The sequence below is a fragment of the Corvus kubaryi genome, unplaced genomic scaffold, assembly GCF_017639235.1.
Source record: "Corvus kubaryi isolate FWS band 111438036 unplaced genomic scaffold, C.kubaryi_AGA036_p1.0 37260, whole genome shotgun sequence".
Lineage (NCBI taxonomy): Eukaryota > Metazoa > Chordata > Aves > Passeriformes > Corvidae > Corvus > Corvus kubaryi.
In genome coordinates this window covers 7,655,646-7,673,351 of record NW_024581077.1, presented here as the reverse complement: position 1 = coordinate 7,673,351, position 17,706 = coordinate 7,655,646, and the positions used below count along the sequence as shown (strand labels likewise).

At 39.2% G+C, this 17,706-nt stretch overlaps 1 protein-coding gene across 12 annotated transcripts in view; it reads left to right on the top strand.

Moving 5' to 3' along the window:
- RIMKLB (ribosomal modification protein rimK like family member B) overlaps positions 1–15,934 on the top strand; it is a 52,622-nt gene extending 36,688 nt beyond the window's left edge. For 6 of the 12 annotated variants that reach the window (XM_042024256.1, XM_042024254.1, XM_042024255.1 and 3 more), the window contains 2 exons: positions 2,722–2,925; positions 4,343–6,913. In XM_042024256.1, the coding sequence (XP_041880190.1) occupies positions 2,722–2,925; positions 4,343–4,806 (668 nt within the window). In that variant the 3' untranslated portion in view covers positions 4,807–6,913. Of the gene's footprint in view, positions 1–2,721; positions 2,926–4,342; positions 6,914–7,002; positions 11,329–11,586; positions 11,698–14,650; positions 14,854–15,418; positions 15,484–15,736 lie in introns of those variants that run through there. The other 6 variants (XR_006015390.1, XR_006015393.1, XR_006015389.1 and 3 more) reach the window with 6 other exon arrangements.
- Positions 15,935–17,706: the final 1,772 nt, after the last annotated feature.

Genomic DNA, 17,706 nt, shown 5'->3' with positions numbered 1-17,706 from the left:
AAGGTAGGGGGGAAAGAGTTCAAAATTATGGTGCTTTGGTGACTTATATGAGGAAAGCTTTGAACTGGAATAATGGGCTGGCCTTCGTGAAGTTGAAAGAAGCCTACATGGATTTTAGGGATGTTTCTAAATAGGCGTAAGAAATGAAATCTCAGTTCATTCAGTGACCTTTTTCCTACTCTACTTTGTCTATAATTAGGATTCTGATTTAAATAAAATTTTATGTATTGTTTGTCAAACTGGGTCTCTGTTTTTCAGAAAAATACCTCTGACAGTGTCAGTGGTATTACCACAGCTACACATTAAATTGTTCTGTTATTAGTCTTTTGTTTTAGGTGTTGAATATGAAACAAACATCAACTTCATTTATTGTTAGATAGTGGTTACTAAAGGAAACCAGGTTTAAATCAATTTCAGAGGTTATTTGCAGAGGAAGTTGCTCTGGTTTTAATCTGCTTTAAAACCGATTTAATAAATACTAGAAATACAGAGACTAAAAATGAAGTTAAAGTACAAAACCAGGAGTTACTTTAAACAAAATCATAGCTAAAAGACACCACTTCTTCCTTCTTTCTGTCCATTGGTTTGCTCCCACTCTGTACTGCTCTGGTGCTTCTGTTCTGCTGGCATGAGTACTTCTGTACCCATGCAGTAAATGGATTCAGGAACTGATGTTGAGTGGATCTAGATAAATTATTTTTACTCAGATTAATTCCTGACATGACTCAGCACTTACTTGCACAAGTGCTTGTGGTGATATAATGGAAGAGAGCAAAATGCTGGGGCTAAGGAAGATCAGACCTGCTTCTGTTGGCGGCAATACCTGTTAGTGTGGTTTTAAAGTGTGGGTGGAGCTCTAAAGCCAAGGTGGAGTTTGATGTTGCAGCAAGATGAATGTGACAGCTGTGGAATATTTGAGACAGTAGATTTGACTTGACACTGCCTCTTGTGAAGATCTACTGAATAATTTTAGAGTTACAGCTATTGGCTTCCTTCTCCCTTTTTTAGCCAGGATTCCTGTAAATCTGTGTACAAGGTTTGCTTTAGAGCACTTTAAATTCCAGGCATTTTAATGCACATTTATGCAAAGTACATATCTTTTTGCATCAAGAGAGTTGGGGAAACTTTTTCAAATTAATTGAAGAGCAGCCATTGGAAGATTATATTTAAAATAAATTTGCAAGCATGGTCATAGGTACTAGCTGATGAATAAAAGTCATACTTTTCTAGGCCCATTTTCTGCGCAGTTTGCTGCTGCAGCAAATGGGCCAATCCTGGTTTTGCCAAGATGTCATGATGTTGCATAATTCCCAAGAACTAAGTAGTTCCCCTCCAAGGCATCATTCTTCCTATTCCATTTCAGGAATACAGTAGGATTAATTGCCTGTAGGAGAGATGAAGTTTGGAGTGGGAGAAAGGACATGGAGTTTTTTTCTTGTCATGAATTTTAAGCTTACATTCTCATTTCTCTGTAATGAGAAATTCCATGTTCCTCAAGCAGTGTGTTGTGTTGTGGAGACCTTAAATCCTCTCTAAGCAGATGCTGCTGTAGTTGGGCTTAGGAGCAGTTGTTGAAATTTTTTACACATTATTTATCCTAGTTCTGCTTCTGCTGCATTTCTGTTCCCTTACTTAAGGAGGGCAGTTTATCAATTTATTTTTGTACTCTGTTAACATCATAACATAATTGAATGACAGTTCTGCCCCAAGAGAAAGTGTGCAGCTTTATTGCAAAACATAAATCTAATATGACATAGAGCCCTTAAGAAAGGGGAAAAAGAGTTGGGAAATGTAGATACATCAAGACGGAAAGGGATGCAGTCTTGTGAGACTAAAAATTAGATAGAAAGTGGTAGAGTCTGTTTCAGGAATGACTTTAACCAGTATTAATACAATTGGAAAAGAACAAAGAAGTCTTTGGTGTGGTCTAGAAATGAAGTGGAATAAAATGACTTACTTTAGGTTAAAAAATCCAAGTCCTAGAGATGTTTGCTTGCAGAAAAGCTAGTGATTTATAAAGAAGTTTTTTTTCAGTTGTAGGATATTCCATTCATTTAATGTCTTGTGGAATCTTCTGCTAAATTGTCTTGGATACTGTGGAGTGGAACGTTTTCCTCTGAGTGTAGTTGTTCCACTGCAAGCCTCATTCTTGAATTGTGAGTCCTTTTAAGTATTGGGAAGAGCAGCTCTCAGGAACTTCCTAACGGAGAAGTGGGTGCTTCTGCAGTGACACACGAGAGACTTCAGAGTTCTTAGTTGCCCAGTGTTTAACAGTTTCATGTTGTTTGTTCCTGTGTGTCAAAGCTGTAGGCTGTGGGTCCTGTCCTCTTGAATGAACAAAATTGCTTTTAATTAAATGTCTGCTGCTCTTTAAGTATTTCTTCCTTTTTTTCTCTCACTAAGGGCTTGTACCAAAAGAAGTTGAAACTGCAAGACCACCTCCTTTATCTAAAGATTTTCTCTTTCTCCTTGCTTCTTTCTTTTTCTTTTTTTTTTCAACTCACATCTCCTCAGCTCTGTCAGTACTTGAACACTTAAAAGCACTGAATCAGTGGAACACTGTTGTCCATGGAAGAATTTGTAAATGGGTATAAACTGCAGATGGGGCCTGTGAGAATGGGCAGCGTGCTGGTCAGAGGTTTTACTTTCATGTGCTGAATCATTGATGCAGCTCAGATGGGTTGCTGCTTTCAATATGCCGATGTTCTTTCCTCCATACAGGTAAAGCTGTGTTCCTGGCACGAGACAAACACCATTTGGCAGACCTAAGCCATTTGATCCGTCATGATGCCCCTTACTTATTTCAAAAATACGTTAAGGAGTCCCATGGCAAGGATGTGCGCGTCATCGTAGTGGGAGGCCGTGTGGTGGGCACCATGCTCCGCTGCTCGACAGATGGGAGGATGCAGAGTAACTGCTCACTTGGTAGGAAAAGCATTGCTCATAGTTCTGACCAGAATTTTTCAATCCAGTTGAAAAATCACAAAGCCAAATGAAATAAGCTGCAGGTGTTACTTTGTGTTAGTTGTGCTTACTGCTAGGGGTTTAAAGGGGAAACACGAGAATAAGGATTAAGTAAGAAGCATGTTGAGCAAACACAGGAGAGGCAATCTCTGTTCACAGTGTTAGGTGGATAGGATGGATGACAAGCAGGGGAAAGTTCTAGAACACAAATGGAGCATCTGATGTGGTAATGGCAGTTTGATGCTAATGCCATGTTATCGTTTGTTTCATCCTGTTAAGAGGAACAGAAAATGAAGGAAGACAGAAAGCAAGACTTACGGGAGGTGGAGGAGGCAGTCAGTTGGCAAGAGGGTAGAAAAAATGTTAAGAGAGGAAACTGTTGAAGGCAGTAAATGGTTGCATTGCACTGTGCATCTTCTGTGCTGCCTTAAGTGTGTCAGGTTCCTCCCTGCTACCTCTTCCCCCAAAGCCCATATCTGGGAGAAAGAGGAGGTTACTGAGAACTGAGATCCTGCGTAGCTTTGGGTGTTGGACATGAGGGTTTCTGAGGGTAAAAGGAGGAAGGACGCTTGAGGGTGCCTGGCTGAAACTACACTGAACCTGAGCAGGGATGGGATAAAAGTGTTCCTGTGTAATGCAGTTTTGGTTAGTCAAAATGCCTAAGAGGTTTTAGTTACTACTTGATGCAGAGGAAATACAGCCTGAAAGATTTTTCTGCTAAATGGTTTTTTTTTGTTTGTTATTGCATGGGTTATTTTTAAACTTAAGTATTGTGATAGATGAAGTGTGAGCCTGTTAATACCTAGATGATGAACTGTGAACCTGACCTGATGAGGTTCAGACACAAATGTTCCCTAATTCTTGCTTTAGAGACAGTAACCTGTGATAGCAAGTTGAGAGGGATGTGAGCAGATGATGTCTTAATCCCCATCCCCCTCAATTATATCTACAGTTAGAGCTGTAATCTTATCAAGAGCTCTAGGTTTAGTTTTGCTGAAATATTTCTTGTGATCACCTACAAGCATGTAAGGAAAGCCTCTACCTGAGAAGGAGCAAGGGTGGTTTGTTAGTTTATTTTTTTAATATCCTGGGATCATAAAAATGTGTATTTTTTCTTGACTAAAAAGTCATTGCTAAACTGTTTTTAAACAAGTCATAATCTTGACCTGCCAAAAGCAGGTCAGAATCTTTTGAAATCCTGGTGTGGCATCGAGTTCATTAGTAGTCACTGTGGAAAGGAGGCTGCTGTCTAAGTCATCAGCAGTGTGCTCGCAGGCTGACTTTGAAGCTTCCTAACTGAAAAGCACTGACCAATGGAGAAGGATGTCAGTCACCTGTGACCTGAGTGCAGACAGCAAGTTGTTTTCACTTTTTCCAGGTGGTGTAGGAATGATGTGCTCGCTGAGCGAACAAGGCAAGCAGTTGGCAGTCCAAGTGTCAAACATCCTGGGGATGGACGTGTGCGGCATTGACCTGCTGATGAAGGACGACGGTTCATTCTACGTCTGCGAGGCCAATGCAAATGTAGGTTTCATTGCCTTTGACAAGGCTTGTAATTTAGACGTAGCTGGTATCATAGCGGACTATGCCGCTTCCCTGCTGGCCCCCGGCCGCTTGACGCGGCGCATGTCCTTGCTCTCCGTGGTGTCCACGGCCAGCGAGACTAGCGAGCCAGAGCTGGGCCCTCCAGCTGGGGCCGCTGTCGACAACATGAGTGCTAGCTCCAGCTCTGTCGACAGCGACCCTGAGACCACGGAGAGAGAGTTGCTCACCAAGCTCCCGGGGGCTCTCTTCAACATGAACCAGCTATTAGCCAATGAGATCAAGCTCCTTGTGGAGTGATGCCACGTGTAAATAGGTGACCAACAGAACTCTCTCTTGTAAATTTTTTTTTTAAACCAACTTGCAATGCTGTTTATCAGAGACGCTCAGAGGAATGAGGAAAGGGGGGTGAGTGTGTCAGTCAAGAGAGCAAAAGTAAAAGGCACACGTGCTGTGATTGCTGTCCCTAATCTTTTGCGGAATGTTAAATTGTCTTCATTCTTCATCAGTTTTACAGTGGAGATGCTCACAAGTTCACAACCAAGCGGCAATTTTATTTGGATGCTGCTTTGGTCCCCAGATATACTGCAGTTCATGTGTCTTCACAGGCAAGCATTGAAACGTGATTCACACTTGAAGATTTTCAGAAAGTTGTCTGGCAGCTCTCTAGAAACTTCTGTGAATTACTGCACCAGTTAAGTCTCTTCTACCTCTGTAAGGCTTGATCCTGTAAATTGCTGAGTGCCTCAAATTCTTTATGTGAGTTGAAGGTGTTAAATACCAAGTATTTCAAAATTCCTGGACACCTACTGTTCCTGCTCTTGTAGATGGGAGCTGTAAGTTCAGGATCCTTTTAAAGTCATCACTTTCTGACCTTGCAGGATACGGCCTTTCAAATGATGAGGCTGAGAGAACTGTCAGTTGACTTAATGTGAACTTTCTGTAAAAATCTGTAAATTGTACCACCTTTGTATTAAGTGGCAGCTTTGTCTAAATTTCTTTATCAAGCTTTTAAAGGAGGATATTAGTACTTCTGTTTTTCTCATTTCAAATCCTGCTTTTGGAGGGTATGTAGGGGAATTGGTCATACTCTATTTGTGGGCAGAAGTGGCACGTTTTTAACTATTTTTTGCATGGTTGGAGGAGATAAACAGCACTGTAATGTTTGGTATACAAAATGATGTTTAATCTAATGTGAAAAAGAATTACACTAGTTTAAAGCAAACGTGCATCGACTTGTATTTGTTAGTGTTTTAGTCTTTCTGAGAGAGATCTGCAATGTTAATGTTCCTTTTTCTTTAATACATGCTAGTCCAACACTCCCTTCTCTATGCCTGCATCTTTAACAGTGGCCAAAGTGAAAACACTGCAGACTGTTTGTTAAGAAAACACTGAGTTATAGCCTGTACATTGGTGGGGGGGTTGTTTGTTTGTTTTTATTTTTTGCCTTTTTTGGAGGGAGGAATGTGGTAAGGTGTGGAGGAGGGAAGAGCTGGTTAAAAGTGATTAGTCATCCAGAGGAACTTTAGAATAAAGCTGCAGTTCATACAATACTTACCAGGCTTACTTTTTCCCCACTGAACATAAAAACCGATGTTGGCATAAATCCAAAGAGTACAACTGGGGAGAAATACTCGGTTCTTAGCTTTGGGAAACATGTGGCAGATTTAAAAAAGACAAAAAAAAAGAAAAAAAGAAGGAAAAAAAAAAAAAGCTCAGCCAGAGTCAAAAAAAAAGAAGAAGAAAAAAAAATAACCTAGCTCCACAAACAATTAAGGGATTGATCCTGGACCCTTACATGTTTTTGGTGTGAGTGCACACACTCGTGTGTGTTTGTGTGTGCGCAATTGTTTTGCTTTATTTTTTTGAGGGTGTTGGCTGTTTAGCTCCTAATTTTTTTCCAGACTTCCTGATTTTCCTTAATCCTTCTGGCTGTGCATTTTCTCATTAGACTTGAGCTGGTTTGGAAAACAGATAACCAAAACAGATACTGAGTCCATTTTTCAGTCCCTGTCTTCCTCCTCCTTTTCCTCCTCCTTCTCCCTTTTCATTCCCCTCTTATTCTCGGGGTTCATAAAGCCCTGGAACTATATATATATATAAATATATATATAAAGATAAGCCTCTTTTTTAAAAACAAAAAGTAAAACGTTTACAACTGAAAAATCATCTTGTGAAAATAGGTTTGTTTGGAGGGGGGTTGTGTGTGTGCAATGCTGCTGTTTTCTGGATACTTTAATGGAGCATGTCCCATGTACCCTCTGAGGTTCTGCACTGCCCACCTCTGTGGCCCTTCCTCACCTCTCTGCTGCTCTGCTGTTTTACCTTCACTTGGACCTTAAACACAACTCACGGACACTATGCAGAGAGTCTTCAAGAGGCAATAAACAGAACAGTATTAACCTGCTTTATGGAGGTTTGATCATGCTTCTTTGTACAGTTTGGTTTTTTTATTTTAAAAGGAATGTAATAAAATGGCTTTTTTTTTTTTTGTAGAATTAAATATTATTATTAAAATCAAGTGAAAGGTTGACTGTTGGTGTTAAGCAGGAGAGTGGACCAGCTGGTCCAGCAAAAAAAGGATCTTCAGCAGTAAAGGTATTTTCAAATCCTTCTTACTGAGCCTTCAAGCGCACAGGTTATACCTGAAGAATATAAAGGTCTTCAACTTCCATGAAGAGTTACAGAACAACAGAACATGAAAATAACCTAATTCTCTAGTCACTGAGCAGTAAACTGTATCTTCTAAGAGCTCTAATTCCCTTGCTTGTTTATCCAAGGGGAATTTGGGGAGGAGGGTGGCTCTTTTTTTTTTTTTTTTGTTTATTCTTTTTTTGTCTCTTCCTGTTTACTGGTAGGTGCCTGCACTCCTTGAGAGGCTGATAGGATCAATCCTTCCCTTTTTAGCTGTGACATACATTGAGCACATGTGGAATAACAGCAGGGAGTAAACATGTGCTGGTTGGTATACTGGGGCCTTTGCGTTTCTATCACAGGAAACATCTTTTAGAGGAAAGAGTTGTTAACTGAATGTTCTGGATTGTTTTTTGAGTCCCCATAGTATCTTGTAGCTCACAGGAATCTTACATTTCTAGCACCCTTTGAGAATGTCTAGGTAACACCTCACAGTTGAAAAATTTGTGAAGTAAACATAAGATTTTTTTAAAAGATGAAGTGGATTGAGAGATTTGCAGTTTGACTCCCTTCTGATAAGTTGCTCCTCTGCTTGGTGCTTCCATTACTAGTTTGGAGATAAGTCTATGCATAGTGGTCACAGAGGGAGACAGGATTTGAAACATCATGTACGTTTGTTTGGACATTGGGTACTGATGCTGCATGAAAACCTTGCTTGAGGGTTCATTTGTACAAACGGGCACACTTGTCTCATTTTATTTACTCCCTACTTACCCATTGCTCCTGGAAGAGTGAAATGCAAAGAATGGCCTGGGGATGCAAAGGAGGTGTCTTGTTTTTACTTAAAGGAAAAAACACCAACAAAGCTAGCCCATGGTAGTGTTTCCCATTGAAGGTGAACTCCGCAGATGTCAGCTGTATACACTTTATTTTCTTCAGTTCCTTCTGCTGAAAATCACATGCTAAACTTCCATACAGTTTCACTAACACTACCTCCATATGTGGGTTTGGAAGCATGTGCTGGAAAAATGGTCAACATAGTGGTGGATTACAGTAGTGCCAGTACAGCTGATGGTGATACAACTATTTTTGTGTATTTTAAAGTTTGAAAGAGCCAGTTAGAAACTCTTGTTTGCAAGAATAAGTTTCTTAAGCTACACCTGATGAAATTTTGTTCTTTGTAACACTGGAGATTTTCTTCTGTTCAACTTACTGTGTTTGTAATTGATGTCTTGCTGTCAATGTATGGATTGTATCTTAATCCTTGTATTTAATGCTTTAATGTGTTTTATAAAATCTTTTCTTTTAATGTTACAACACCTCATCTGTAAAACAGTGTCAATGCTTGATGCTTACATTGACTGTTACGTTTTTTGTTCTGAGCTGACGGTCACTCTTGAAGTATTTTCTCCCACATCGTGTGCTATCTTTGCCATGTGATATTTACTCAGGAAATAACCTCTGGAACATCTGGGTATGTCAGACGCAAAGGAGATACTTCTTCAGATGTTATACCGGCCTACAGAATCCAACAAATGAAATCAGTGACGCTTGCTAAATTCCCTCATTGCAAAAATCTGTCAGTTAAATACATAAGGGACCGTAAGGGCTTAGAGAGACTTTGAAAACAGATCGCATGTACAGTATCTTTCTCATGGCTCACTCTTTTTGAGAAGGTTTATGGGCTTTATGGCTGGTGTGAGACACACGACCCACTCCTGTTCTCTCTATGGAATAGTAGGTGCTCGGACAGGTAACTTCTGTTGCTACTGTCTTTTTTAATTTTTAAGTTTTTCACTGTTCTAGGAATTGTTTTAAACTGAACACTGCAGGATTTATAACCAGGTGTTTGCTGCCTTTTCCTTTGTTTTATTTCTTTAAATCTTTCTTAACCTTTGAGGGTGACTTTTGGAGCATTCTGATGGTGGATCTTGGCCTGCTGTTGGAAGTCTCCAAGCCTTTCATGTTTCTAATTTGAGTTGAAAAGCTTTTGTTTTGTTTATTTGTTTAAAACAATGACACAAATTAGATGCGCGGATTTCGGGTGGGATTTGTTGTTGCGCTATTTTGGGTGACTTATTCTCCCTTTTTTTACAGAAATGTGTTCTAACAGTTCACACTTTGTTACTGTTCTTTGCAAAACTTTTCAGGAGCCAAAAAAGTCAAACAATGCAGAGAAAACCCCTTCTCCCCTTTCCGATGGCACGAGTGAGAGCTTATGAAAAATCCTTGCGAATGTTCCTTCCTAAACTTTTCCCCCCAGTAATGCAAGCGGGTAAAATGGTAAACGCAGCAGTTTGGTGACATCCAAACCCGACCTGTTGTCAGGTAAATTGACACTTTTCTGCTCTTACTCTAACCTTTGTAAGTTTGCTAACTTGTCTGCCTTCCTTTCTTCCCATCAGTTCATTTTGGTGATACTTGTTGAATGATTTCTTTAACCGGATTTAGAGAAAATCCTGCTTTACTTCCTTATTTCCCTTCCTTATACTTGTTGACTTTAAGAAAACTGTCATTGTGCTTTGCTTTACTCAGGTGAGAGAAGAGTGAGTCCCCCGTGCAACTGTATGAGGGATAGATTTGTAATACATTAATTCCACTTCCTCTATCAATTCTAGATAGTTTGTCTTCAAGTGTACTATTTTAGCTTAGATTTTTGAAAGATATGTTGCTTTCCATTTGCTAAGTGAACATAAAATATAACTGCAGAAGCAAGTAGTTGATAGGAGTGAAAAACTAGTACTAAGAATGTTAAATCTATTAAAATTCAATAGAGCAGGATCTTGTAAAGAGGACAGATGGACAAATAAGTGTGCTGAAGAAAAAGACTGTTGGGCTGATTATTTCTGTTGGTGGAGGATGGGGTGACACATTTTATCTTGCCCTGACTGCTATATCAAAGCACTTGTACATTTTATCCTTCTCTGGTAACTCTCTCCCTTAATCTCAAACAATGTGAAAGTACTGGGTACTTAATATTTTTTTACTTAATTTAAGGGGGAGAATCTTGTATTTTACTCAGAGGTAAAATATCAGACAATTGGAATACCATTCCAAGTTGAAGAATGTGAGCCTGCAAACAGGCTTCCAAGTTTCCTGATGCAGTATTATATTTCCCATGACATCTGTAAAGAATTAGCACTTGTTTCAGATTATTTCTCTGTGTACGTGAATTACTCCTCTATACCATCATAAAATAGTCTATTTTCATAGTCTCAGTTTATATTACCAGATATTACCAGCAATATAATAAATTGCAGCTCAAATTAAGGTGGGAGGGAATAATTATAGAGCCAAATTTTGCTCTCAATTACACTGAGATAAACCTGGAATCACTCTGTGAAAGTCAGTGGAGTGATATCCGATTTCACTGGTATAATTGAGTGTATAATTTGTGTCTTAAATTTTACTTGCAAGGTAATTTTACAAACCTGTTATACTTATGTTTCCAATGCTTTTTCCTTTCAGACACACCCACTTCTTGCGTCTCAGCATTGGGCAGGCCTATTCCTTTATTTGTGTATATTTTTGTGCATCAGCTGCTATAGGACACGGGTGTTACACTTTCAGGCATGTGGTTGGGTGTCTTTGGGGTTTGTAATAATGTCCAAAAATAAGAATTTCTTTTCCTCAGATTTATTAATTAATTTGTGTTGGATCACAGTTTTGCATTTCTAACCTGATTTTAGATACATATTCTATTAAGATTTTCTTGAAAGAAATACAGTACTAGTTCTTTGCAGAGTCTGCAATTGATCTTTGGTGGGGAGAGTTGACCAAAATTTACTGCATTCTGCAGTAGTTAATGTTTTAATATTTAGTGTTGCTTGAAAGGTGGTTTTACAGATCATGGTCTTTCCTCTTTATGGAATGGCTTTCAAAGCCTTGTATTGATCTTGGTTGTGCCCAGTGCTTTGCCTAGTGTATGGGGAAATGTAGAACTTGAATAGGCCATGACTTCTTAGACAAGGGATGATGATTATGTGCATGCTGAACAAGAACTTCTTCTATATGCCCTTCTGCTGCAACAGAGTAATTAAACTGGTAGGTGGCAGCAGCAGCAGCAGAAGAAACTCATGACTGTGACCTGAGAAACCTCCAGTACGGGGAGAAATGGATTGCAAAATACTAACTGGAGTAAGGGGAACGGAGAAGAGAGGCAGAGTCCCTGAACTGTCCCTTTGAATGGTGAGTCTGATTTACAGAATTCTGACCATCGAAAGACAGCCTTTAATACAAGAGGCACATTGATCTATCTCAGTTGGTGTTTGGTTGCCTGATGTCCTAATTCTTATCATTAATTCAACATTCCAGTTTCCCCTCTGCCTTTATAAGGCACAGTACGTATCTTAAAAATTAGAGTTCACCAAAATTGCCACATACTGAGAGTACTGGGAAATAAGGCTGAAAGGAATTTATCTAGCCCAATCATTCTCTGCTCCACAGGAAGACTGATCATAGTTGTGCCATTGGTGAAATGTTTATTGTCACCTAACTTAAAAACCAAGAAATAAATGAGGAAGATTCTGCAGTCCTATGGAATTTTATTTTATGAAGGTAAAAAGCATCCTTACTGTCAGCCAGTGATCAGCCTTATAGGCTGAGAGCCCAACTGCTTTTTTTTCTACTTCAAGAGAAACATATATATATATATGCCTTAGAAATGCCATGATGATAAAGAACAGTGTTATTTATGGAGATTTCCTAAATCTCAAGGTAGGAAAAAACATGCAAATCACCACAGTTAAAATAATTTTTGGAAGTGGGAAATACAAATTATATGTTTCTGACTTAGTGGTTAAGAGTTGGTAGTTTTAGCCACCTCTTCAGTTCTCTAGACAAATGACTCTAAAACTTCTTTGATTGCACATCCCTATCAGAAAAAAACATTTTGAGCGTACACCCCAATAAATATTTTTTACAAGTTACATATGTGTATTACTACATACATTGTAAAACTTACATAAACTCAAGAAGTTAAAAAAGGATCAGAAAAAGATGAAATGAAGACTATTTTTGAAACACTTACTTAACTGTATTTATTAACAGTGAAAAAACCATTTTCACCCTGCAGCCTTATGGATTGTGTTGCAATGTTCCCTGGGGAACGTGGGCTCCCCTTTGGAGACCACAGATGTAGACACCATAAATACTTATTCTTGCAGATGTCATCAGGATGTTCCACCGTAACAAAACCTCCATTCTAAGTAATTCTACTAGAGATGAAAATGCTGACTCTCTAGTAGGATGACTTCTCCTTCTGAAAAGAAAATAAGAGGAGAGAACAGCAGGATATGGAAGCACTGACAAACTGTTTGACATAGGAGAAGTTTGAATCTGGATCAGCTGAAAATAGGGAGAAACATGTCCAAGTGAATTGGGAAGAAGAAATTGTGTCAGAATATATACCGATATGAAGAATACAGTGGTAGCTTTTGTATTTTCACAAATGTTTCTACTTCATTTACAGCTAGGTATTAGTTGATAAATTCCAAATTGAAATCAGGAACAACACTTACATACAGGAACTAAGCTGGATCTGAATTTTGATATCCAGGCAACTAAATAGTCTCCAGTGCACATCAGGTACCACTTAGGCCTGTGGACAACTGGTGTGCTTTTCTCATTAGCTTCTTAGTTATCATACAGCCTTTGAAAGTATTCTGTGGACCACAGGCTGGAAATCCCAGAACTGAATTTTTACAAACTGAAAGGAGATTGCATGTGCAAAGTGGAAAATATTTTGGATGGAGAATTGATTAGAATCTTGTTAAATATAATAATGAGCAAAACCTGTATGTGAGATGAAGCTCACAGAGAAAGGGTTTTCAATCCAGTCAGGCTGGAGATGTAATGAAGAGAAATAATTTCTGATAGTAGAGGCAAAGGAGTCTGCAGCCTATGTCAGTCTGTCATCAGAGACAGAGATGAGACAGGAAAACAGCTTCTGCTGATCTTGAGCATTCCCAGCTGTTGCTGTAAGGAGGAATCTCAGCAGACTTTCTGCACATAATATATGCCTTTGCAAACTGGATCTTGGGGAGGAGACCTGTAAGTTCCACTGATACACTAACTGTAGCACTTGCCTACTTGAACGGGTGGTCATGTGGATTAAAAGAGTTACTGCACTGAGTTTACATGACAGTAACATTTGGGACGAAGAGTGTTCCTCTGGCCCTGAGCATGGGCTTGTTTGCCCCAATACACCTCTAACTGCTGCTTCTCAGCATGGTAGGAGATAGAGGCATATAAATGTATGTGAGCTTTTTTTAACAACTAGAGACCAAGGTGACTTAGTCAACTGGTCAGGAAAGAATTTTATTTTTCTTTGTTACGGACAAGAAGGCATTTAGAACACTTTCAGATCCTCCATGGTTCATGTGGCTGTCAGTACAAAAGAGTTTTGGTTTTGTTTTTTTTTCTTTTAGATGTGACATACCAAAGCATCCCGTTTTCTGCAACTTTGATGTGGTAGAGATTTGAAGAAGGCAGATTATTTTCCATTCTTGTCATAGACTTCCATGGGCAGGCAAGGGGTGATGTGTTTATGAAAGGAGGGAATGGACAGGTTCCTCATGCTGAGTGAATAGTAGGTGATGGATTAGGCTGATAAAAAAGTTAACATTCACATTGCACCCATGCAAGGCATTTTCAAGGTATTTCTGCATCCCTCCTTTGTTCCCTTTAGAAACAGTACAAGTGTTACTAGAATATACAGAGTCTGCATAGTAATATGTCAGTGTATTAAGCTCTGCCAAGTCTGTGCATGGAGGGCTTATAAAACATTTATGTGAATTTCTGTGTGTCTGCTTTTTTATTTGGAGGCAGGTTGCTGTATGCATCTATGTACAGTATTCTGTCTTAGGGTAATAGATATTTTTTGTTTATTTGGAAGGAGGGAAGTGTGTTTGGGCAGTTAAATGTATCATTCTGTTATCCATTTCTGTAGGAAGTACAATAGCTAAGAAAGCATTTTTGTGTTAGACAAATTGCAATATAATTGAGGTTTTTAATACAGGAATGAAAAAGAAATGTTTTACTAGAGGCCATTGGAATTTTTTTTCAATAAAGTGTTCTAACAGCAAAAACCTAATTTGACAGAATCAGTATCATTTAGGTTGGAACAGACCTCTGAGATCATCAGGTCCCAACCTTTGAACGAACACCATCTTGTCAGGTAGACCATGGCACTGAGAGCCACATCCAGTCTTCCCTTAAACATCTCCAGGGATGGTGACTCCACCACCTCTGTGGGTGGCCCGTTCCAATGCTTGACAACCCTTCTGTGAAGAAATTCCTCATGTCCAACCTGAACCTTATTCATTGTTGTAATATATAAAATTAAATAATAAACAATTTATCATATTTGTAAATTTCCAGGCATACATGCTAATTTCTAGAATTTATCAGGACAGTCCCTCTTGTTCAAATTAGCATTTCTTGATAGAGAGGGTGGAAAGATCCATCTTACATAAGCCAGTAACCCAGTTGTTGCTACCTCTTTTGCCAGTCATGCATTTCTTCTATGCAGATTTCCTGGAAGCAGTGACACTGCTGAGCTTCTGTGGTGCTTAGTTTATCTGTGTCATAAAATACTTACATTTTGGGGAGAGAGGAACTGGAGAGGTGAAAACTGTCCGTGGTGTTACATGGACTGAACAGGAAGGTGCTCTGAAGCAGAGAAAGAAGACTAAGCAGTAGCTGTATGCACAGGTATCCTTTCAGTTCTGTCATACCAATGTAGTGGGAGGCCAGGAGTCCAGATGAATGTTTCAGTGTACCTTGATGAAGAATGGGAATGTCACACTGACTGTGCAACTGTATATATTTCATATCTCTAAATATTTCATTTATAAGAAGCGTGGTTTGTCCAAGAGGGTGTGGCCAGTTTTCCCTCCTCACTGCTACTGTGCAAAGCGCTGCCTGGTAGTCTTTATTCTCTGGATTCTTTCTGTTCAGTGGTATTGTGCATTATGCCTGAAACTTGTATTTCGTGAGTTTTAGGGGGAAGCTTGGTGTGCTTGTGTATATATTTTCCCATGCATCTGACAAACACAAGGCAAGAGAAACACCACAAATGTTATGGTTACCCTGCCCACCCATCTTTACAACATTATATGGGAGGGGTAGTGCAGTTGGAATGTGATTTAGGAGTGCTTGTCTTACTGGATGGCAAATACTGAAGCTTTGTCAGTGGGAGAACTAGGCAGGAAAAGTCTGCAGTTTGACTTTGCTAAACTTTTACACAAGTTTTCCTCCACATGAAATATTTCCACAGGAATCTAATGCGTGTGAAAGATGCTGGATCACCAGGTGCAGAGATTGACTCTATCCACTGGAAAGGTAACAGGAATTAGATTTTATTTTTAGAACACAACCTTCACTGCATCTCACTCCTTGACCTGGAAAGGCCTTTTCCAAGGTCAGAAGAGGAGTTTGGTACTCATGGCTCAGTCCTTGGTGTGTCTGTGATGCAGCTATCAAGGAAGCCAGATAGGTGGTGGATACAGAGATCTTTTTTTATGATACCTGCTTGCATTTCTGATGTTCGTATTTTAGAGCAAAGACTAACTTCTTCAATGGTTTATTTCTTTAGGTTTTTCTACAGCAGCAGGAGGTCTTCTCTTGCTTCTCATGGGAACACTTAGCGTTTTGATAATGCCTCCTTCGCAATGAAGGGAAGAAAGGATGGATCAGCAATGATGTGCAATGGAGTGATGTCCACACGTGGCCTTAATAGTCATGATCCCTGTCCTACTAACTTGGAGAATTGAATAAAAGAGTTGAATTGTTATTCATGAGAGTGTGAGATTCTTTTTGGTACCTTTTGCACCATCTCCCCTTTCTTGAGGGGCTGGTGAACTTCAGAAGCCTGTTGATCTTGTGTCAAAGCTGCAGCTAAGCCAGAAGAGTAAAACCTGCTGGATATTTTTCACTTTGTTAACCTGTTTTTTCCCTCCAGGAATTTAATTCCTAAGAGTTCTAAATGCTTTATATTGACATGAATAATCTTCCCAAATTCCTTGTAAACTTTAGCATCAGGCCTTTGGTTTTATCAGTCATGTTATGAGTTCATCTGAGTCACTGACGATACAAGTCTCCTGAGTTTTAAAAGTGAAATCACCATACTGATCATGCTATACTTCATAGTCACTTTGGTGACTGCTAGAGAAAGAGATGCAACTTGGTTGACCTATCAGAGATAATGTGCCTTTGGATTTTGAAGCCATAGTGGCAAGACTTTTTACAGACATGGGGATGTGCATTCTTCCTGTCTATTTTTTCTGAAGAGAGCTAGTCTTTAAAACCTAGGTTATAGATCTTGCACACGGCTCTCTTGGTTTGTTGTTAGTGAAGCACTGTAAAGAATTAGACACATACTGATGGTATTTCCATAATGTACCTACTTGAAATTTGTACAAATTTACAAAAGTGAAGCAAAAAAGAGAAGCAAGATGCTGAGTTGGTATATTATCACTAAACACCTCTTATCCTTGTCATTCTTCCTGTTCATTTCATGGATATTAATTTCATGTAAATTTTGATTCCTGTTTTCTTTGTGCTTGTTCTAGTAATTTACATGTGAATGTAACTGAGGAATGTGGCTGGTAGCCTGTCTGCAGCTATGCCTTTGCTCCCATAGCTGCAGTTTATGGTTGGTTTTTTTGCAGATCTGTGTGTCACACGGTGCCTCTGGTACCTCTGTAAGCAGGCTGTCCCCACACAGTAGTGGCCATTTCATCTCTTGTGGTTCAGTGCTTGTTCGTGCACTGATGCATATGCTGATGCTTCCCTAAGTGCTTCTCTGCCTTAATATTTCATGTTTAAAAAGTAGAATAGCTGAGAACTTTCTAAATTCCTTAGTTTCATATATCCCATCATGCTAAGCTGCTTCCAGGCCCTGTCTGTATTTCAGTTCTCTTTTTTTTTCTGTGGGTGTTCAGCAGTGTTCTCTGTTCTGCTTCCTCAAGTTTGCTCCTCATGCCTTCGTAGTCTTTTTTCTTTTTTTTTTCCCTGGTCTTGTTTTTGCTCTTAACAGGCCCTACTTGTCCTTGTCCCAAGCACACACGCATATGGTACCCTAAGAATATTTCTTACTCAGTGTCTATTAAAGATAACCATTCTTTGTATTACTCTAAAAGTGTGTTTTCCTTTTTTCAGAGTGAGAAACGTTCTGTTGCTACATGTTTCTTTTTGGTATTTCTCGGCCCTAAATGTGTTAGAAGTAAAATAGACATTAGTTTGTCACTGTGTAACATCTTTGTAGTGAGTGAAAGTTAGCAAATTGCAATACTGAGGAGACAGTTCCTGGCTTTTGCACTCATTTAACTGTCTTTGTTGAGAGGGATTGGTTCTGCAATCCATCTCTTCATGTACCTCACTTAAATTCAAGAGCTGTGGTCAAGAATCTGTTGGTGTCATGTTAAGTTTTGCTTTCCTTTGTCTTTCTTATCTTCTTTTGAATTTAAATAGTGGGTATCAACAATTAAATAGTAATTGGATATTCATACACAATTTTGGTATTGTACAGTATAGTGAAAACAGAGTAATAATAATTTTGCGGTG